This window comes from Ascaphus truei, chromosome 6 (genome assembly GCF_040206685.1).
Source record: "Ascaphus truei isolate aAscTru1 chromosome 6, aAscTru1.hap1, whole genome shotgun sequence".
Lineage (NCBI taxonomy): Eukaryota > Metazoa > Chordata > Amphibia > Anura > Ascaphidae > Ascaphus > Ascaphus truei.
In genome coordinates this window covers 57366776-57390310 of record NC_134488.1, presented here as the reverse complement: position 1 = coordinate 57390310, position 23535 = coordinate 57366776, and the positions used below count along the sequence as shown (strand labels likewise).

Below are 23535 nucleotides of genomic sequence, written 5' to 3'. Positions count from 1 at the left end.
AGTGACACGTCATCCTGGTAACCCGGTGTCAAATGACGCAGCGGGGTTACGTGACATCACGTTACCACAGTGAATTGACGTCACATGACCCCACATGTCATTTGACGGGGGAGGGGGAGGCGCCGAGGAGAGCAGACAGGGGTACGCACGGGTAAAAGTTTGCGCACCCTTTTTTTACATAACATAGTCAGGGCTGGAACAAACAGCCATGCATATAATCACTAAATGCACCCATCCACAGTGTGTTTTACAAAAGGTGTCAAGATAATAATATACCATGAACTTTCTTTTCTAATGGCATGTGGTTAATTGAATGTACAAACATTCAGGATTCAACTGGCCTCAAGTTTATGAAAGAAAAAAAAAAGACAAAAAAGGCAAAAGCCAAGCTCCAAGTATTTTTATTGTGAGTAAGGGAGAAGCAAAGGGGAGAGACATAGTACAAGTTTCCACGTTTGTACATGAATAGAGTCTTTGTCTTAGACGGGAGGAGAATGGCAATGCCCTTCATAAGGCAGCTGTCCTGGCACTAGCTCTTGGACTCTATATTGTGTTGGGACCACTGAGGGGGCAGAAAGATTAAAAATAATGGAAGACTTTTTCCTATAGTAGTGTAACCATGAGTAAGAATACATAAGTAACATGCTACAGGAAAGTAACTGTGCATTGATACCACTGATACCGTATACAGTACAAACACTATGTTAACTTTGTAATACAGTTTGATACTCCCTGTTATACTGACAGTTTGACTATATGCTTTCATATGTAAATATGTATCATTTATTGAATTGTAATAATATTTTAAAAAGCATGTACAGTGTGTATATATATATATATATATATAAAACACTCATTTGCATTCAAATTCTACAAAAAAGGAGTCATTTACTTTGATCCTATTGGGCTTGACAATTATATCCAGAATTAAATAGTTTGTGGAGAGCTCATGTGATCCTGATGTTTCATCATCAGAGGGTATTGTCTGTAATCCATTTTTAGGTAGCTGTCCAGTTGATTCGCCATATGAAGCTTTTGATGTAAATAGTTTTTACGTGGTCCATTTTCTCAGTCTAAACTGTGGACAGGGCAGAGGACATCGGAAGCACAGACTATCTTAAGTGTGCTTAGTGCAAGGACATCATATTCTGAACTCAGAGAGGATAAATATTTTGTAAACACAAACTGTTGCATCTCAAAGAAGAGGTAATTGTGCACACTGCTAATTCCTAATGTAATCACCTGATGCGCTTTAATGCCACTGAACAAATTCACTAACACACACTAATGCCGCACATTATATACGCATTAGCACACTTATGCAAACATGCACTGATATGCACTCAAAGATACTGAATGATACACATATAGTTACACATGCACATTTACACATGACAAGGAAAACGTTATATTTTATACTGCATTGTGGGGTGAGAGATTAAAACTTATAGGACACAGATTCATAATATGGAATGAAACATGGGCAAAACCAAATTTGAAACACCATCAATTTGTGGATTTTGTCATCAAATTGTCCTAGTATTGTCAAACTTCAGTTAAAAATAATAGAGTCTGGACAATTTAATTCTCATACTATTGTGTGATAATATACGAGGCGATAAATAAGCCTAGTTTCCACTGACAGTTGAGGTAACGGCAAAGCTGTAGCCCAGAAAGGCTGCTATTAGCTGTTACAACAATCAAGCACTGCCTTGAAGTCAAACAAAAATGTAAATAATGAATACCACTTTGACTCTTACATTATTGCGCCTTGAAAATACTGTAAATACTTTTAATATAATATCACAAATGGCAAAACATTTCCCTGTAATCTCATTTGCAACAAACTGTCCGAAAGTTGAAAAACAAAAACTACACACAACAATGATGTATGAACATAAATACATAGATACATAGGGGATGGGGTTGACAAAATACATATATCCATCGCGTTCAACCGGTATAAAATTGTGACCACTAGATATTGACAGATCATTCTGCCTAAATTCAATGGTATAGTTAGTATAGTTAGTTTAGTAGTATATAGAATACAAAGGTGCAATGAGGGAAAATCACCTACTTCTACATTATCTTCTTTTTTAGACCAGGATGGTCCAAACACAACTTTCTCAAGAGGAAGACAAGGAGGGGGGCGGGTGGACTTTCAGAGACAGAAACAAATGGGCATACAGTGAACAAGGGACAAAGAAGTCAAACAGGAGGAAAACACAGAGAACACCTTTTTGATCAACCTCTCCCTTAAAACACTCAATAGTGACCATCTTAAAGTTTTATCCAAAGGCCTATCATTCTGTCCTACCAATAAAATGGACACTTCTGAGTGTTTCAAAGATCTGAATCTATTCTCCAGAAAACGTTTACTACATAAATTCTTTAGTAGATGTCATCAACTCAGTAGTGCCAATATCCCGTATGAAGATTTTGACCATAAGGATTATGCCTGTGTCACAGTATTGAACAGCTTACTGGAAGAAAGTGAGAGACTGCCATGGGAAGGCCCCTTCACAGACGTAAGGACCAAATCCATCGTTATACCTCCAATTGAGACATGCACCAATGTGGATGTATTCACGAGACTAGTAACCAAAGAACTATTAAATTTAACACCTAAAGAAGGTAAACATAACATGAATTATCGTGAATACATGGTGCTTAAAGATATAGAAAAGAATGATACAATCATCATAAAACTTCGGCTAAAGGGGGCAATGTAGTGGTTCTTGATGGTAAGTCCTATGCTAGTGAATGTGTACGACTCCTATCAGACGTTAAGTGTTACAACATATTTTTTTCTGATCCTACCAATAACCTCCAAAAGGAACTGTTACAGATAATAAAAGAGGGTTTGGAGAGCAAAGTGATTTCAAAGAATGAATACAACTTTATTTTTATTAAATCACCAAAAATCGCGACGTTTTACCATCTGCCCAAGATTCATAAGGGGTCCATCCCTCCTCCAGGTAGACCAATTGTGTCCAGCATGGAGAATCTTACATCCAATGTCAGCGTCTACATCCCTTTGAGTGCTCTCTACCCTCTTATCTGCGGGACACCAAAGATGTAACTACTGACTAATTGGAAGACGTCACTACTGACTCCCATACCTTAATGGTAGGACTAGATGTCGATAGTTTGTACATGAGCATCCCACATCATGTGGGTATGAAAGCGATTGCTCACTTTGTTAGGTTCAGAGACAAACACGAACACAAGCTGCATAACATATTCGTCCTCCAACTCTTGCACCACGTTTACTAGGAATTATTTACTTTTCAACCACAAGTATTGCCATCAAATACAAGGTACGACCATGGAGATCACAAGCACTTTAAGACCAAAATACTTGAACATATTGGGTCCATTTGTAATCATCTAGACACATCGGTTGCCAGACGTGGTAGAAATGCACCAAGGAGATAGTAGTTCATTGGGATTGAACATGTATCATGGGGAACATGGAAAGGGGATTGGGCTAAAAGACTCCTTCAGAAAGAATGCCGGTGGATTTACACCCTACGTACATTAGCCCCAGCAGGTCTGTATGAGGGGTTTATATACTAACCTTTCCTGTAGATAATAAAATAGAGAGAGAGAACCCCAATGAAGCACTCTTACACTGTGTTGAGATGATTAATTGAAGTTAAAACTAGATTTTATTAGGAACATGATAAAATAATGGGATTTAAAATAGGATTAAACTAAATGACAATACGCTGAAAATCCCTAAGGGATACTTTAATCCAAGGGTTGGTAAGTATTATCAGTGTTAGGTGAATACATCAGCCCCAAGGGTCCTTATAGTGAGGAAGCCTTGGTGAAAGCTAATTGAGGGATTAAATGCAATCCTTCTCTGTAGTGCCAAAGTATACTAGTGGTGCAATAGTGTTGAGATGACACTGTAAGTAGGCTGGTAAATGCATACAGCCTTTGTGCTAGCAGATGAGTGTCATATCAATCTTACACTGGCCATAATTAAACACTTCTAGCGAAATGTGCACGTCGGCATTTCTAACCACATGTGCACGCGCTGAGCCCTCTGATGCAGACGCTGACATTTAGACTCAATGACAGAGTGAGTCAGCGTTGCGGCTCAGCTCCTGCACAGTATACACTCCTGCAAAACCTGATGGTCTAAGGGAGCCTCTAACTAAAGGGATTATACGTTTTGATACTGACAAGTACTTTGGCACATTAGAGCATACTTAACCTTGCTGATTTTTTATATCCTACAGTATACTGCACACTGTAGAATAGCCCTTACTGAGGGCTATCTAGGCATAACAATCAGCCAATACTGGTGCTCCTTCAAAGGTTACAATTACCTTCCTATTGATCCGTCCGTTTACAACCTTATATGGCAAGATACAACACACTATTTGGTTCAGGGCAGGTTGCCAGGTAACTTGCTACTATTACATCTACAAGGTGTTATATCTAGTTAAGTACCTTTTGAATTGCCAGCAAAGATCTTAACAGCGCCCTATATGTTCAATTATACTTTATTTGTGTGCAACAGCTAAGCTACAAGTTCTGCTAATAAGACCTAGAGCTTGAGAAAATCTTCCCCCAATGGGACAGATAGACAGCAGCACAGCAATAGAAGGAGAGAGGCTGGGTAGAGTTAAAAGTAGACTTTAATCAGACATCGTGCTGACAGGTCCTCTGATGCATTTCGGTCCGTGGGATGCATCAGAGGACCTGTCAGCACGATGTCTGATTAAAGTCTACTTTTAACTCTACCCAGCCTCTCTCCTTCTATTGCTGTGCTGCTGTCTACCTGTCCCGTTGGGGGAAGATTTTCTCTGTCTACTAACACCGCAGGCACGCCGGGCTGGTGCTGCGCCTACACGCTGATCCCACGCCTCTCCTCGTCATCCTGCAGCGACGCCTGAGCCGCCGGTCATGTGACCGCCCCCTGCGACCAGCTTGGTGCAGGAGGGTTGGCGGCGGATACATCCACGCTCCTTACGGATGCCAGGACCATCACTTCGGGGTACGCTGCTAACGGATTGAAGGCACAGAGGATCATCATCATTTCATCCTCCACACCACACATTCATCAACCGTGAGTCTTTCTATCTCGGCGCTTTGGAGCTCTTTCTGAACCAGCCGCTGGGAGAGACATCAGGTTATATATTCATGCTGTTTCTATACAGCCGTGTGGTATGATTTCAATGTGACTATCTCTTTAAGGCTTACAGCACCACCCGCAACTTTCTACTGAGCACCTATAGGGTTAAGAATTTTCTTCACCTGTGTATACCAAGACCTAGAGCTTGTCATCGTTGGTGCTACTCTACAGGACAACATCGATTGTTTATTTAACCCCTGAGGTACACAGATGCATTATCTTACTAAGATTGATATGACACTCATCTGCTAGCACAAAGGCTGTATGCGTTTACCAGCCTACGTACAGTGTCATCTCAACACTATTGAACCACTTGCACCACTAGTATACTTTGACACTACAGATAAGGATTGCATTTAATCCCTCAATTAGCTTTCCCCAAGACTTCCTCACTATAAGGACCCTTGGGGCTGGTGTATTCACGCAACACTGATAATACTTACCAACCCAAGAATTACAGTATCCCTTAGGGATTTTCAGCGTATTGTTATTTAGTTTAATCCTATTTTAAATCCCATTATTTTATCATGTTCCTAATAAAATCTAGTTTTAACTTCAATTAATCATCTCAACACAGTGTAAGAGTGCTTCATTGGGGTTCTTTCTCTCTAGTTTATCATTTAATTCTGCCCCACAAGCACCTACACATATCTATCCCATATTATATTACAGCAGTAGCGGGGGTTTCTCTTTACAGTTTATTTTCTTTCCTGTAGATACCAAGTAATTACATGAGATTACCAGGATATTATGTATATACAACAATTACATTCACGAGCTGACATTTTTACTGTATATTATATATGTTTGTACACTATTTATCACATTATTCCTTTGTTATACACTAATTGTTGTTGTCATATATTTTTACATGTAAAACTTTATATAATTGTGCACACCTTTCTGCACTATTGTTAATAGTCATCCTTACAGCCACTACAATTAGGTGTACATACATGTGTATAACAATGGGCGTATACTGTATGTACATGTGTATGTGTGTATACACCTTCACATTTATCACTGCACATTTATCCCTCAGTCATCTTGGAGTTTATTGCTGATTCACTATGATTCACTATATTTTAGGGTTATTTATGGGGATCCAGGTATACAGTCTTAAGTAATCTACTAGTGAGTCCATTTTGACTACAGAGGTGGACCAAATAGCATATTCCACTCCTACACATTAACACAGTTAATACCAATGTGGCCTGTGGTATATACATTCCCTTCCCTTCCTCCCCCTTTCCCTCCCTACACTTGAAATCAGTTACATCATTATTTTCTTTATTAACTGGCTATATATACTGTACTGCTTCATTGACTGCAGTTACAAGTTATTATATTTCCTTTTTCTATCATGGGACTAAATACTTACCAGTTGATGTCTGTGATCGCCGGGATTTTATACTCATTTCAGGTCTTACCTGTGATTTGACCACTTGTATAGCCACACCTACTAGCTGAGGTATATCAAGTGATCTAACAATTGTATGTGTGAGTCCTCCTCCCCAGAAGAAATGTGCCTCGTAACGTGAAACGTGCATCGGGTTTTTAGTGACGTCACAACGGTAGAGTCTGAGTGAGACGGCCGAACCCTGAAGTGAACGACGAGTTACGGTTGTATAGCAGTGTTTGCTACGATCATCTCTGCATTAGTCTACTAGTATTGAGTCAACCATGCTAATATTACTAGGAGCATAGTTATTTTATTATCATATGCCATACCACTTACTTTGAGACGGTAACCCACTGATCATACTGAGATACAGTAACTAGTTGTGGCATTTCTTGGTTTGATCATACTGAGATACAGTACCTAGTTGTGGCATTTCTTGGTTTGATCATACAGAGATACAGTACCTAGTTGTGGCATTTCTTGTTTTTCTGTAATTGTCTACATATGTATCCTATGGAAGAACATTTTGGTGTCTTTATATACATATTTTGGTGATGTATATTGTGATACCCTCTCAGTGCATGATATACAGTATGCATATAACCATTTTGTATTCACCGATATACATTCTAGTGTATTAGGAAATGTTGTTCCAATACACAACTAATATTGGTAGCAAAGGATTTGTATCTTATATTATCCTTGGATATACAGTACCCATCCCTGGATTAACCCTTGATCTGGTTACTAGCCATCGTGCTGATATATGGTTTCTTCATGTACCAATATATGCAGTCGTCTCACTTGTGGAGATTTTTAACCATTTATTCACTGTGTGAATCCCTTGCTGCAGTGGAAGTGCTGTGTGCTGGGTGATAATGGTGAAAAGCGGGGTTGCAGACCTGCCTAAGACATGCAGATGAGCATACAGTTGTATTTACATTTGCATATTTGCTTTGCTGTGGAGGGTTTTTGTCACTTTTTTTACTCACCATAACTTAACTCAGTATGGTAAACCCCATCCTTTAGCTTCTCTGCATACCCAGTTTACCAACCCCACACTGATGAGACCCATAAATGTTGAAACAGCTGTCTGTGGGTGGGTTTTCTGGGTATGCACCTTAACCCTGGCTGTGCTCAAAGCTGTGACCATGCAGCAAGCTTAAGCCTATAGGGAACCATGTTAAAAATGGTTTTTGAAGCAAAAAGTGGCACTGTGTGCTCATTTGCATGTCATTCCCCAGAATCCCTTGCTGCAGTGGAAGTGCTGTGTGCTGGGTGATAATGGTGAAAGGCGGGGTTGCAGACCTGCCTAAGACATACAAATGAGCATGAAGTATATTTCCATTTGCTATATATATATATATATATATATATATATATATATATATATATATATATATATATATATATATATATATATATGTATATATATATATATATATGTATATATATGTATATATATATATATATATGTATATATATATATATATATATATATATATATATATATATATATATGTAGAGGTATCAGTACCGTGTTAGCCGAGCTTCAATAATCAAAAAATAAATAGATGATACCGTTCTGTGGCTAACGAAATGCTTTACATACAGTATATATATATATATATATATATATATATATATATATATATATATACAAATGAGCATGCAGTATATTTCCATTTGCTATATATATATATATATATGTAAATAATTGACTACTGATATACACTGAGTGCATCTCTGAGGGACTTCATGTGAATACCCTATTCACACATTGTTTTTGTGCTATTAAATTTAGACGACAGTATATACAATATTCCCAATACAGGTAAACCCCGTTATAGCGCGCCCCATTATACCGCGAAATCGGTTATAACGCGTTTTTCACGTAGCTCCCGTTTTAAAAAAAACGTTTTTTTTGCACACTGCACACACTGCACACACTGCTCACTGCACACACTGCTCACTGCACACACTGCTCACTGCACACACTGCTCAATGCACACACTGCTCACTGCACACACTCACTGCACACACTGCACACACTCTCACTGCACACACTGCTCACTGCAGACACAGCACACTGCTCACACTGGTCACTGCACACACTGCTCACTGCACACTACACACACTCTCACTGCACACACTGCTCACTGCACACACTACTCACTGCACACTGCACACACTGCTCACACTGGTCACTGCACACACTGCACACACTCTCACTGCACACACTGCTCACTGCACACACTGCACACTGCTCACACTGGTCACTGCACACACTCTCACTGCACACACTGCTCACTGCACACACTGCACACATTGCTCACACTGGTCACTGCACACACTGCACACTGCACACACTGCTCAATGCACACACTGCACAGTGCACACACTGCACAGTGCACACTCTCGAACTGCACACACTGCACAGTGCACACACTGCACAGTGCACACACTGCACAGTGCACACACTGCACAGTGCACACTGCACACACTCTCACTGCACACACGGCTCACTGCACACACGGCTCACTGCACACACTCTCACTGCACACACTGCAACGTGCACACTGCACACACTGCTCAATGCACACACTGCTCACTGCACACACTCTCACTGCACAGTGCACACACTGTTCACTGCACACACTCTCACTGCACACACTGCTCACTGCTCACTGCACACACTCTCACTCACACCCACACACACACACATCCATACACACACACACCCATATACACACACCCATATACACACACACACACACACACACCCACATACACACACACACACACACCCATATACACACACACAGTTTCTCTCCCATATTTACATACACACACACATTCTCTCACTCTAGACAGATGGGGGGGGGGGTCGGAACAGAGGAAAGGCCGCGACCAGGACCACCACCACCTCCCCCCCTTCTCCCGCGCAGGCAGCGGGAGCGCCGGGGACAGCGGTGGGGAGAATAAACCCCCCGCTACCTCCTCCATGCAGGCAACGGGAGCACCGGGCATGTGGGGGGATCAGAGGTAAGCGGGAACCCAAGGGACATCCCTGCTCCCATCTCCTGCCCCGCGGGCTGTCACGCGGTGACAGGGGGAAGCGGGAACCGGAGGGACATCCCCGCTCCCATCTCCTGCCCCGCGGGGTGAAGGGTGCTGCGGGGGGGAGGATGATGATGCGCCGATGCGGCGGCCATTTTGTTTTTGCACGACCCCGTTACTATCGCAGTGGTCTCGGGGTGGACCCCGAGGACCGCGTTATAACGGGGTTTACCTGTATATACAATATATTGATCCAGAGGAAGGCAAACAAAAAACCCCAGTGAAACATTATCCAAAAATAAATTCCTTCCTGACTCCAATAATGGCAATCGGATTTCTCACTGGATCAACATCCTTCCCATGTTTACTTATTTGGTATATACCTTTCCTTTCTATAAAGATGCCCAACCTTTTTTTTTAAATATCTACTTAATCTGCCATCACAATCTTCATGGGTCATTGTGAGGGACTGTATAAGAGGTTAAAAACTCTCTCACTTTAGCAGACCCGAAAAACTACACCCTAGCTTGTAGGTCAGTTAGCTGATTAGAAAGTGGAAGTTTATAGGGCCTGCTGTCTCTCAATGTGCTCTCAATCTGTGAGGGAACAGGTTTCAGAGCGTCTGGCTGAGTAGAACCTGAACTCCCTTTTGTGTACCTGAGAGTAAGGACAGTTATGTTATTTTGCAGTCCTATGAAACTTACTTTAAATGCTTTATTTTATGTTCGTTACAAGTATACTGCAACCTGCTTTCCCTGTTAAGGGAAATAAAGGACTTTCGTTGCAAGGAAGTGGTGTGTGAGCTACTTTCTGACATACCTACAAGGCCGCTCCATCACACTAAGGAATTCCACATTTTAACTGCCCTTACTTTAAAGAACCCTTTCCTTTGTTCCTGGTAAAATCTCCACGTGTAATGTCTATTTTATGGAGTTATGCCCCAAACTATACTCCATATTCAAGGTGTGGTCTTACTATTGCTTGATACAGTGGCATAATTATGCTTTCTTCCCTTCCATCCATTTCCCTTTTCATGCAAGATAAGATCTGACATTGTGAATATTGTGAAAAAACAATCAAAAGCCTATTGAGTAGTTAAACATTATTACTGATACCTAGATGTCAAAGTAAAGCTACAGGCTGTTGTTGTACAGTGTTGTTTGTTACCAATTTATTTTCATTTGAAATATTTAATTTCACTGTAACGGTTCAAGCAAATTGTCTGTAAAGGAAATTCAAGTTGCAGAATAATACATTTAATATTTTGTATCCAGAATCCGGTCGATGACATGTGCCATTTACTTTTTTTTTTTTATCACTTCAAAGAACAAAACAATAATTTCAAGATGAAAATTGCACCGATTTGGTTGAAACGTCTGACAGATCTAAGTTAGGATGGTATAAAGATATATTCTCAACGTTTCATCGGGGGAAGAAATCACTTTTCTTCCAACAGGTTACATGTTGAATCATAATTATGCTCATGATGCAGCATCTGTGACTCTACTGTATATACAGTAGACTGTCAGCAAGTGTAAGCTTGAGTCAAGCAGATACTTTCTATATGGACTAATCTAGGTGTTTAGGCAATGTCAGGCCAATGGGAATCCGCTATATGTTTTATCAGAAGCATAAGCCTGACCAGAAAGACTCTGCAAGACTTCTACATTCATTCTCTCTACTTGTCTATATTTCAAAGTGAGTTTTCACTTTTCTGCATGGTCTGTCTGCATGGTTTTGTTTTCTACTTTTGTCTGATGTTGTTGCTGCTGTTTTCTGCATGAAAAGATTTGTGAGTGGAGATAAGGCTTCTTGAGTCTCTGGCTCACACCCTCATCTTACAGTACACATGTTTTATTAAGTATTTTGGAATACTGTACTTTTGGGTCTAATTGGTATAGGATAGATAACATGATGGAATAATAAGGTAGTATGCCTGTTGTTTTAACAGCATGGCATGTTCTACACACCCTTACAAATAAATGTAATAAAGGTTATTCATTAAACTGTGAAATTTTCAATTGGGTACTATTGCATGGAACTCCCACTGATCTAAATTAGAGTTTCCATGTGGTAGTGCCCGATTGGCATGATGAAACTTTAATGCATAATAGCCGAAGCATTTGAATGCAGCCCTAATTGTTGCTATTAGATTTCATCATTGTAATGTTTTTACCATGTACAGAAAGCAGAACTAAAATATTAACCCTTTCGCTGCCAAGGAGATCATCAATTTCAATCATTACAACTTTTTATTCCAACACCTGTCCCTAGTCTCCTATAACCCATTCAAACATGAATACTGGAATTCCTGCTATGGAAAAACTCTTTATTTAGTTAGAATTGTAGCTTAGTGAACTAAAGTGAACAGGGAAAAAGCAGGATTTTAGGGATGGTAATGCTCTGTAGATTTTACCTTATTCAAATATTATGTGTGTAGTAGACAGAAGTACTCATTAGTAATATGTGTGCTTCATATTAATGGATTTGAGATGAGAAGAGCAGCCCCGCAACTTACAATGCTGCTCAAATATAGAAAAGCATAGTAGTAGAAATCGGTAAAAAGTTACTGGATCCCATGTACAGAATGTAACATTATTTCATAATACACCAGTCTCAAAGCTGCCCTAAATTTTCATTCATTTTCTAAATATCCAAATGAAATCAAGGTACTAATTTTAAAATCTTATACTTAGCATTTTTCTCTGAAAAGGAAAATATCCCCAGCATACAGTGCTTCCACTGTATGCAAGGGATTCTGGGAAATGACATGCAAATGAGCACACAATGTGTCACCTTTTGTCTGAAAATCCATTGTTATATGGAGCCCATATAAGCTAATGCTTGATGTTAACACAGCTTTAAAAGCACAGCATGGGAATTGGTGGAGGTTTCTTGTTGTGGGCTTTTTCACCCACCATAACTTAAAGTGTGCGTGTGCGTGTGTGTGTATACACCGGAGGAGTCGCAGTGGAAAATGTAGGGCCGGTCGGTGCAGCAGATGAGAATGTCTCCGCTGGGCTCGCCACCAAGGTCGGGATCCTGAACGCTGAGTGGAAACTCTGGAACTGGGCGGATGGATGATTCATCAGGTGTAGGATAGCCATTGCACCCACACCGCTGTCCTGCCCAGAAGAAAACAGCACCGATGCTCCGCATGGGTCCTCCACAGCTGCAGAGGCCTCTTGGTCGGGGAACCTGTAGAGATCGCTCCAAGTAGTGGTTTTGCTCCATCTCCAGTAGGGAAAAGGACTCAGTGCCTCTCACACCAGCCGATGTGGAGACAGGTGAGTCCATTAGTCTTTCAGACGAAACAGCACTATGTTCAGGCAGAACCATATTTGGCTCTCGAAGCCCCGGAAACAGTGCTTCTAAGGTAATGTTCTCTGCAGTAACCACATTAGGCTGGACGCACAACGGACACACCAACGGTGGCAAGTCAGCTTCATTGATGGTCTACTGTAAAAACCCTCCAGGCAGGTTGAGTCTCTAGGCACCGAATTGGTACCAGACTCCTGTCCTGGACAAGCAACATCTGGCACTGATCGCAGGTCAGACTTGTTCCTTTATCATAGGCCCCTCCCTCTTGAGTGCTGACACTGCGTACGCCGTCACACCCGTGATCATGATGTCCTCACATTCTCCTCCCCCTGGTGGAACCAGGAGTCTCAGGCAGCACAGAAAGGGCACGGTCATGGCTTTCGCGCCACACCACAGCAGATTCGCAACAGTAGACTCTGCATTTTGCACAACAAACACGCAGTCGTCCCGGTTTTGGCGGGAACCGCCGCCGACCATTTTCTCTCCACCATGCTTGTAAAATCACAGTCCTGAGTGCCACAGTTCAACACAGTTGCATACTATCCGTTGCGAGGTCCCAAAAGATCCAAACCTGAACCCCAAATTTGAGAAATCACTCCTGCACCTCACGCTGGCAATACCACTCCAAGCCACGCGGACAGTATCCACTCCCACGCCCCACATTGGGCACCAAATGTAACACCCCTATCCCCCCCCCATCAGGGGGTAGGTTGTACATGTTTATTTAGCACCCTTTCCACATCACTAAAGGGACTACCAGTACTGCCGGTACCTGTTTGGCTACCAGAAGGCCTGAGCCTCTGCCACAGGGAGCCTGGGGTGATTGCCTCCACCTGCGAGGGATCCCAGTGTAGTGGGATAAGCCCCTCACAGGAACCAATACCTATAGTGATCACACACACGGGTCTATAATAATGGGTTTTACATAGAATATGCAACCTGCACCCCAGAGTATATAACACACACAACCCCAATACACCAAGTGAGTGTCCCCAAAGTACATGGGGTGCCTGGCACCAATATCCCTAATGAACTATCCCCAATGTCAGGGCCCACCCAAAAGTGGTGGGAGTAGTGCTACCCCTGATGACTGTTGGTGCACTTTTACCTCCAAGGGCACTCCAGTACCTGGGTACCCTGTTTAACACCAGGGATCCGTCTGATCCAGCGACGTCGTTGTTCAGCAAAGGCATCCGCCTTTGCATGGGGTTAACTCCCGTTGGAGGGTCTCACCTTTAAGAATCTATATCGTGAGTTGTCTGGTCCCAGACAACAGGCCGCGAGTCACCGCGCGGCATCCTGTCGCTGATGCCTCTCACTCTAAGGCTACTGGGGAAATGTCTCTATCTGGGGGTCTTTCCCTGTAGCAGCCAAAAGCTTAACATTGTTGGGGTCTATCTGGGACCTAAGGGGCAATCTGGGCCTAGTTTGGGGGCCACTGGCACCCAGACACTACCTTGCCCTTCTGTGTCCTGGCTCGAACTAACCCTCGTTGTCCAAGCACGCCAATTGTATCAATCTGCCCATCCGGGGAGCCCTATTGGGTGTGCTGCGCCTCCTGACCATATATCCTATAGCACTCTGGGGAGTGTAGTTCCCCTGCGGAGTCCCTTGCAAGATGGGTGCCGCTACTCTGCTTCTGCGCATGTGCAGGTGTACCGCGATGGAAGTGCCGATTAATCCCTCACCTATGGGTGTGTGACCAGGGAATGTGTAGACTGCCTTGAGTCTCAAACTCCAGGGATGAACAGTCTAGGGCCAGAGAAGAGTACAAGACCTGCCCTAGTAAGCAAGTAGGAGTATTCTGGATACAGGGGATAGGGACTAGGGCACCAAAAGGAGACGGCTCTTACAGAGGAGGTTGGGGGACCCAACTCCTTGCTAGGTGTGGAATTGAGGTGGGATTAGAAGCTAAGTATTCACTGGGAAGGGTCTAATATAAAAAATGCCCTAAGGAGATTTGTACAAATGGAAACCCTTTACATTGATACTGATGTACGGTGACCTATAAGAGTAACTATACTCAGATAGTGTCTGTGATACAGCAGTGAGATTTATGTGCTTGCCTATTCAATAAACATTTTAAGTTGCAAAAGAGATCCTGGCGTCCTATTTCTGTGTTCCTGCACCTGCGCCAGCACCACTACCGTCAACTCCCTTACCGCCTTGGCCTGAACCTGCACAGAAAAGACCCTGAGATCACAGGTACTTGACTCTAATCCTACCGGGAGAGGGTTGGACCTCTGTTTCAGACTAAAATACATTATCTACCCATGTACAACCTCCTGCAGCCAGGGGGGGGGGGAGAAGGGTAAGTTTATCACAAGTTCTTTGTATTGAAATAGACACAAAAAATGACATTTCAGTCCCCCAGTGGTACCTTTCTGCAGGGTGTGGTATATATACCCCTGAAGAAGTCCTGGCGAAGGACGAAACGCGTAGGATAATAGATTGTTACCTACACTCTATGTGTCCTTTATTGTATGTCCATATACAATAATACAGCTTTTTGATACATTGACTGACTGGAGTTTGCTATTTTTTTTACCCTTCATACGAGCCAATGCATATCAAGATAGGCAGTTGATTGGGTCAAATCGAGAGCTCTGTGCAGACCTGCAGCGCAACATAGCGCATATTGAGAGCTTGCGCACCTGTCACTGCGCATGTTTGGGGAAGCAAACCGGAGCAGAACAACGAGCGAGAGGCTTACACACCAGTAGGTGATTGGAAACCCACGCACAGATTGCGGTTAGGCGACGGGAGGTCTGCTCAGTACCTGGGGATGTGACCGGGCTGAAAGTGTTGCAGCAAACAACGTGGGAAGTGACGGAGCATTTGCACGAGTAAGCGAGTGGAAGGAGGTTTGGAGGAATAAAGCTGAGACTATCTGGGAGATCGTAATCCTGGATAACCACGCGGAGTCTATGGAGGTTTGTGGTGGTGGTTGTGGGGGGAGAGGACAACTGGGCTGGAAGCCTGGGCACTGCATGCCTAATTGAACTGGCGGTATACACGGAGGGGCAGCGTGAAGGTCCCATTAACCACAGTAACCCACTTACACCCCCGGAGTGACTGTCTGCTATTATTGACTCCCTGCATCTTCCATTAGCTCTCACGTTTGAACTCTCCAACTAATTTGTTATAGAGACATTGTATTTTATTCACATCTGTCTAATCATCTCTCAGTGTATTGTATTGTATTGTATGTCTTTATTTATATAGCGCCATTAATGTACATAGCGCTTCACAGTAGTAATACATGTGGTAATTGAATAAATAACAGATAATATAAATAACAGATCATGGGAATAAGTGCTTTAGACATAAACATAACATTAAGGAAGAGGAGTCCCTGCCCCGAGGAGCTTACAATCTAATTGGTAGGTAGGGAGAACGTACAGAGACAGTAGGAGGGAGTTCTGGTAAGTGCGTCTGCAGGGGGCCAAGCTTTATGTATCATGTGTTCAGAATGTTCACAGTGCTATTCGTATGCTTCTTTAAGCAAGTGTGTCTTAAGGTGAGTCTTAAAGGTGGATAGAGAGGGTGCTAGTCGAGTACTGAGGGGAAGGGCATTCCAGAGGTGTGGGGCAGTCAGTGAAAAAGGTTTAAGGCGGGAGAGGGCTTTAGATAAAAAGGGGGTAGAAAGAAGACATCCTTGAGCAGAACGCAAGAGTCGGGATGGTGCATAGCGAGAAATTAGGGCTGAGATGTAAGGAGGGGCAGAAGAGTGTAAAGCTTTAAAAGTGAGGAGAAGAATGGAGTGTGAGATGCGGGATTTGATTGGATGCCAGGAGAGGGATTTCAGGAGGGGAGATGCTGAGACAGATCTAGGAAAGAGTATAGTGATTCTGGCAGCAGCATTTAGGATAGATTGTAGGGGAGACAGGTGAGAGGCAGGAAGGCCGGACAGCAGGAGGTTACAGTAATCAAGACGGGAGAGAATGAGGGCCTGAGTCAGAGTTTTAGCAGTCGAGCAACAGAGGAAAAGGGCGTATCTTTGTTATATTGCGGAGGAAAAAGCGACAAGTTTTATAAATGTTTTGAATGTGAGGGGCGAATGTGAGAGAGGAGTCGAGTGTGACCCCTAGGCAGCGTGCTTGGGCTACTGGGTGAATGATCGTAGTTCCAACAGTAATGTGGAAGGAGGTAGTAGGGCCAGGTTTGGGAGGAATTATGAGGAGCTCTGTTTTAGCCATGTTGAGTTTAAGGCGACGGAGGGCCATCCAGGATGATATAGCAGAGAGACATTCAGAAACTTTGGTCTGTATAGCAGGTGTAAGGTCGGGTTTTGAAAAGTATATTTGTGTGTCGTCAGCATAGAGGTGATATTTAAACCTAACAGATGTTATTAGGTCACCTAGAGAGAGTGTGTACAGAGAAAAGAGAAGAGGTCCCAGGACAGAGCCCTGGGGTACCCCCACAGAGAGAACAATAGAGGAGGAGGAGGTGGTGTTAGCAGAAGAGACACTGAAAGTACGATGGGAGAGGTAGGATGAGATCCAGGATAGAGCTTTGTTCCGAATACCAAGAGTATGGAGAATGTGAAGGAGAAGAGGGTGATCCACAGTATCAAATGCTGCAGAGAGGTCGAGTAATATGAGCAGAGTGTAGTGACCTCTGTCTTTGGCAGCATGGAGGTCGTCAGTTATTTTAGTGAGGGCTGTTTCCGTGGAGTGAGCAGTGCAGAAGCCAGATTGTAGAGGGTCTAGGAGAGAATAGGTGTTGAGAAAATGGAGCAAGCGAGAGAATACAAGACGTTCAAAGAGTTTAGAGGCAAAAGGCAGGAGGGAGACAGGTCGATAGTTAGAAAGACAGGTAGGGTCAAGCTTGCTGTTTTTGAGTAATGGTATGACTGTTGCATGTTTGAAGGAGGATGGAAAGGTTCCAGAGCAGAGGGAGGAGTTAAAAATGTGTGTGATTATAGTAGGAGCAAGAGGTTTTAGGAGATGGGAGGGAATGGGGTCAAGAGGGCAAGTGGTAGAGGGAGAAGAGGCGATCAACAGCGACACATCCTCCTCTGAGACAGTGGAAAAAGAGTCAAGGAAGGCAGGAGGAGAGTTAGGAAGACGTGTAGGATGGGAAGAAGAAACAGAGGGGATGTTCTGACGTATGGATTCCACCTTTTCCTTAAAATAGTCAGCAAAGTCCTGAGCGGAGAACAGTCGGCGTGGGTTAGACTTGTGCATGTTGATTAGTGCAGAAAAGTAGGCTTGTTTAGCTAGCGAGAGGGCAGAGTTGAAACAGGATAGCATAAATTTGTAGTGAAGGAAGTCTGCGAGAGTGTGAGACTTCCTCCAGAGGCGTTCAGAGGAACGAGTGGAGGAACGCAGCATGCGTGTGTGGGAATTTAGCCAAGGTCTAGGGTTAGAAGGGCGAGTGCGGCAGAGAGAAAGTGGGGCATGTAGATCAAGAGAGGATGACAAGACAGAGTTGTAGTTCCTGACCAGGTTGTCGGGGTCTGTAGCAGAGCTTAGAGAGGAGAGGGAGGAGCGTAAAGTGGACTCAAAGTCAGGTAAGTGAATAGAGCGCAGGTTTCTGCAGAACCGGGGTGTAGATGGAGGTGGAGAAGGGGAGAAGCGAGATAGAGAGAATGAGATGATGGTCAGAGAGAGGAAAAGGGGAAATGGAGAAATCGGAGAGAAAGAAGTTCTTAGTGAAAACCAGGTCTAAGTAGTGGCCATCCTTGTGGGTGCTGGCTGCAGTCCACTGTTGAAGGCCAAAAGAAGAGCTTAGAGAAAGAAAGCGGGAAGCCCAAGGGAGAGAGGGGTCATCAATGTGGCAATTGAAGTCCCCAAGGAGAAGAATAGGGGAGTCTGAGGAGAGGAAGAAAGAGAGCCAGGATTCAAAGTGAGAGAGAAAGGCAGAAGGGGGATGAGTAGAGGTAGGTGGGCGATAGATGACCGCCACATGAACAGGGAGAGGAGAGAAAATCTGGACAGTGTGAGCCTCAAAGGAGGGAAAAGCAAGAGAGGGAGGAATAGGAAGGGTTCGGTAACGACAGAGAGAGAAGAGCAGGAGCCCCACGCCTGTATATGGTTAGTGATTATACACCTCAGGTTATAATTAACAACCTATAACACTTTTTATTAACTTGTGGAGAAATTGAGTTATCTCTTATTTTTTCTCATTTAATCTTCTTATTAATTGATCCAGGTTTTTATTATTATTATCCTAACCATGCGCCAGGGGCTATAAATATATATATATATATATATATATATATATATATATATATATATATATATATATATATAATGTTTATATATATATTTATGTGTGTGTGTATATATATATATACACACACACACATACATATATACACACACACACACATATATATATATATATATATATATATATATATATATATATATATATATATGTGTGTGTGTATATATGTATGTGTGTGTGTGTATATGTATATATATATATATATATAGACCTGTCTAAGACGTGCAAATTAGCATACTTAATATTTCCATTTGCTGTATGCTTTACTGTGCAGGATTTTTGTCACTTTTTTTTAACCCATCCTTAACTTAACTAAGTGTATATGTGTGTGTATATACATATATATATATATATATATATATATATATATACACACACACGCATGAATACTTTATACATACAGTATGCATTTCACAGTTAGGCTTTTGGCTTTAAATTTGGAAAGCTATTTAATGATCTTTTATTATATGTATTTATTTCTTATTTCTTGTAGCTGATCCTCCATTTAATGCCTACCCGGCTGTGATAGGGGCTGCCATAGCTGGCATGTTAGTGGCAGCTGTTGCCAGCCTTCTGGTGTTTCAATACATTGTCAGGAACCGTGAGAATAACCCAAGTGAGTATTGTGCTCTACTGAACCCCAGTGACAGTAGCACATAGGATTATACAGCAGATAGCCTTTAACTAAAAATACATGGGATAAGCATGGGGAAACACTTGGAAAACGATTAATTATAAATGTTATAGGACATCTGGTTTGACAGAATGTGTCAAAATATAGGCATTCCAGGTGGGCAAATTAGCCTTTTATACAGTCATTCTTTGTAAAAACTGGTAGCAAATAAGTACAATTTAAACCACTGCATTTGCCACCAATAAAGCCATGTCTGTTCCCTTTCTATTAGAGTTTGTATGTGTCCATTTAGTCATTTCAGTTATTATCTTTTGTATCCCTGGTGCTTTTTAGAAGTTGGGATCAACACGTTCATATAAAAGGTCTTCACCCAGATGTTTTATGTAACAGTAATCAGGGATTCTGCCATATGGCCATTACTGGAAACTCTTTCACAAAGAACCAATTTGTGACATTGCCCATTGCCTAACAGACCTAACATATCTGTCTTTCTTTCAATTCATAGGGCTCCATGACATGTTCTTCAGACCGTAAGTAAAACAATATACTCTGATCTCGCTATTTCTATATTAAATGTAAAGTTTAAAATATCTATGCATTGTATATTTAAATAAAAAGTAACCCCATCATCCCTGGGGATTATTGTTAGAATATTATAATGCAGACATTTAACATGATCATATAATGTTCATTGCCAATGCTGCAGTAGTGTTAAAAAAGCACTATGTTTGGGCCACCTCAGCTAATGAGAGGATAGCCTTAAAATCTGCAGGTAATGGTCCTTGAGAACTGTATTTGGGAACCTTTGCCCTAGATATAAACATTACGTTTCTTTATAGATTAAATTATAATGTCATAACCTACAATGAATTCCAAGGACCAATACGATTACTAGAACTCCATCATTGATGGAATAAACTTAACACTTTAAGCACTTCCTACTGGAGTGCCGATTTATTTGCTCGTATCTATTTCATGCTTTTACAAAATGTGATCCCACATGCACAGAGCCCCAGCTGAAACTCGTGAAAACATCAGAACTCCTGAAGATGCTGAAACTGCAGCAGATTTGGAAGAGGGGGCTGACAATATGGAAATTCTAAACCCAACAGCCGGGATATCAGATATACCATCCACAGACATCACTGCCGGTAATATATATATACTTTATTGATATTATAGCATTAATCTAATATGTCTAATGGTCAGTTAAATTATTGGATAATGCTAAAATGACCCAGCACCTACATTAATATTCTTGGACTCCTACACTCGATGAAGATGGGGTGCTAGAGCCCAATCAAACTGAGTTATCAAAACCAAATATGACACTATCGCCAAGGAAGTAATGTACAGTAGGTGTGCATCAAACGTGCTAATAGACCAAACAGAATATAATTTTAACTTCTTGTGACTCTCATAGGCAAAACCTTCTGTATTGAAGGACCATGTAATATGGTAAATTTCAATGCGTGACATGTGTATGCAGAGCAACAGAAAAGAGATTAATGGAAGAAAATTTAACCTTGGTCAGAGATTGCTAGAACTGGAATGAATTGTGTTTTCACTTGCTCACCTTCATGTAAAAAACATTGATTTACAATGTTTTAAAACACGTGTGCAGAAATTGTTCAGAGCATGTTACATGTAATCTCTAGATATCTTATTTTGCCAAAGCAATACTAAATATATATGCATATGTCAAGTACGGCACACCTATACGTACATGACCTGCCTTCTGGACAAGGATTATTACACAGATTTCTACCTTGCCCACTTTGCCCTTTGCAAAGGTCCCTCAAATTAACAATATCCCCCCTCAATCCGTCCCCATATACCATCTGTCACGAACAGCCCACTGGTGAGCACGTGACTTAGATATGCAACGAGGGTTAATACACACGGCTACTCTAGCCAATTCACCTTTCTTCTCTGCAAGGTACTTTTAATGAGTTAATATTAACCCCTTACTCAATTGCAATCATACAAATAACACTGGATGGCGGTCTGACCCTCCCTATTAAACCCAGTGAAAGAAGTGTGACACAGTTATTTAATATGTAATAAATAATTTATAAAAGTGCAGACGTTTTAAATCTACAACACTAAAATAGTGCAACAGTGCAAAAATAAATAAGAAGCAAGGACCTCCACTCAACCCTTAAAAAAGACTCTTCCAAGAGTCGCCATACAAATTTTCTCCAAACCATAAGGTAAACTCCATGTAAAAAAGAAAAAATCAAATAGTGCAATAATGCAATACAAAAAACATGAACAAAAAAGCAATGAAGTTCCTACTCACAATGGAGGAGAAAAATAAGACAGTACTGTATCCCAAACAGTGGCAATGTTGTCTCTGACTTGGTAAGATGCAGGTGGTCCAGTGTATCTCAAAGATAGAAAGACAGACCCACAGTGTAGATCAAACATAAAAGCACAATTTATCAGTGAATCTCACAAATGGAGGCTTACACTTAGGTGCTGATCAACAGGCAAGATAGAACAGACAATGTCTCAATGTGGTGAGTAGCGATCTCACCACTTCCTCGTCCGTCTGAGCCTCCGATCGCATCCGCATACATCACAACCTCCGACGTCACTTCCGGTTTCGGTGATTCGTCCATCAGTGCGTCAGAGGGTGCTCCACTCTCTTCTCTCCGGATCATACAGCTGAGCTAAACGCACTACGCGTTCTGCTGTTCTAACAGACAGCTTCCTCAGGAGTAACTCCCACCTACATCTATAGCGGTATATATACCCCCTAGAAGTACACCGAGCCCTCCCTATTGGCTCTGAAGTGCATTAAGCACACCAATGCTTAACTGGACTGAATAAACATAATTATAAAATATATTTAGCCTAGTCTCTGACCACTATTTATTTCCATGGGCCCTACCAGTGTAAGTCCTGTTAGGTACAGGCTGCGGATCGATACATTCCTCCATAAGGCCTTGTTTGCTATTGCAGCCTTAGATGCAGTAGCTGTATCTAACGGTGGGCCTAGGAACAGCTAGAGAGTGTCAGCCTGAGGGAGGTACTGGCTGGGTGTCATGCTGGATTGTGATGATCTGTCAGTATCAGACCTGCTCTGTTATGGGGCAGGGTTACAAGCCCAACCCTAGGGTATAAATACTGTCTCTCTCCCAAAAGTGGGTATGTCTCTTTCCTCCCTCTGTGGAGTGAGCAACAACTTCCCTGTGTCCCATAAGGTTGGATGGGCCTCAAGCCTTGAAGTGACCTTCTTAGGGGAAGCAAGGAAAGTGATGTACCTGATGTGTAAGATCCTAAACACTGCAATAAATACAATGGAACCATATACAAGTGTGATTCACTGTCTTGAGCTAAAGAAAGGTGTCAGTCTGCACCATCTTACTATCCACGCTGACTGGAGACGCTGCAACCAATGATCAAAGGTACCCTGTAAATCCTCTCCTGATGATTCTCCACACCACCGTGGAAGTGCTCATCCCTCCTGTTACCTCACAGGTATGACCATTCTACACCAAAAACACTTGTAGGTGACCAAATCTCACTTAGGGTGGGGGTAAAGGGGCTACAGACATAATTTAATACATCACAGTATAAAAAAAAGGTCAAAGAGTATAAAAATAAGTATCATATATATACATCATTCCTATGTACTCCCCCATACATAGATATATAATACAAGCTATAATACAAGCTGATAAGGGGGGTGGGGAGTCGATATCATGCATAGGAGTTATATCCAAG

General features: G+C 42.1%; 1 protein-coding gene across 1 annotated transcript in view; it reads left to right on the top strand.

The window, feature by feature from the left end:
• VSIG10L2 (V-set and immunoglobulin domain containing 10 like 2) overlaps nucleotides 1–23535 on the top strand; it is a 97963-nt gene that overhangs the window by 63621 nt on the left and 10807 nt on the right. Inside the window, exons 10-12 of the mRNA XM_075606608.1 lie at nucleotides 19663–19785; nucleotides 20309–20333; nucleotides 20812–20954. Of these exons, the coding sequence (XP_075462723.1) occupies nucleotides 19663–19785; nucleotides 20309–20333; nucleotides 20812–20954 (291 nt within the window). The remainder of the gene's footprint in view (nucleotides 1–19662; nucleotides 19786–20308; nucleotides 20334–20811; nucleotides 20955–23535) is intronic.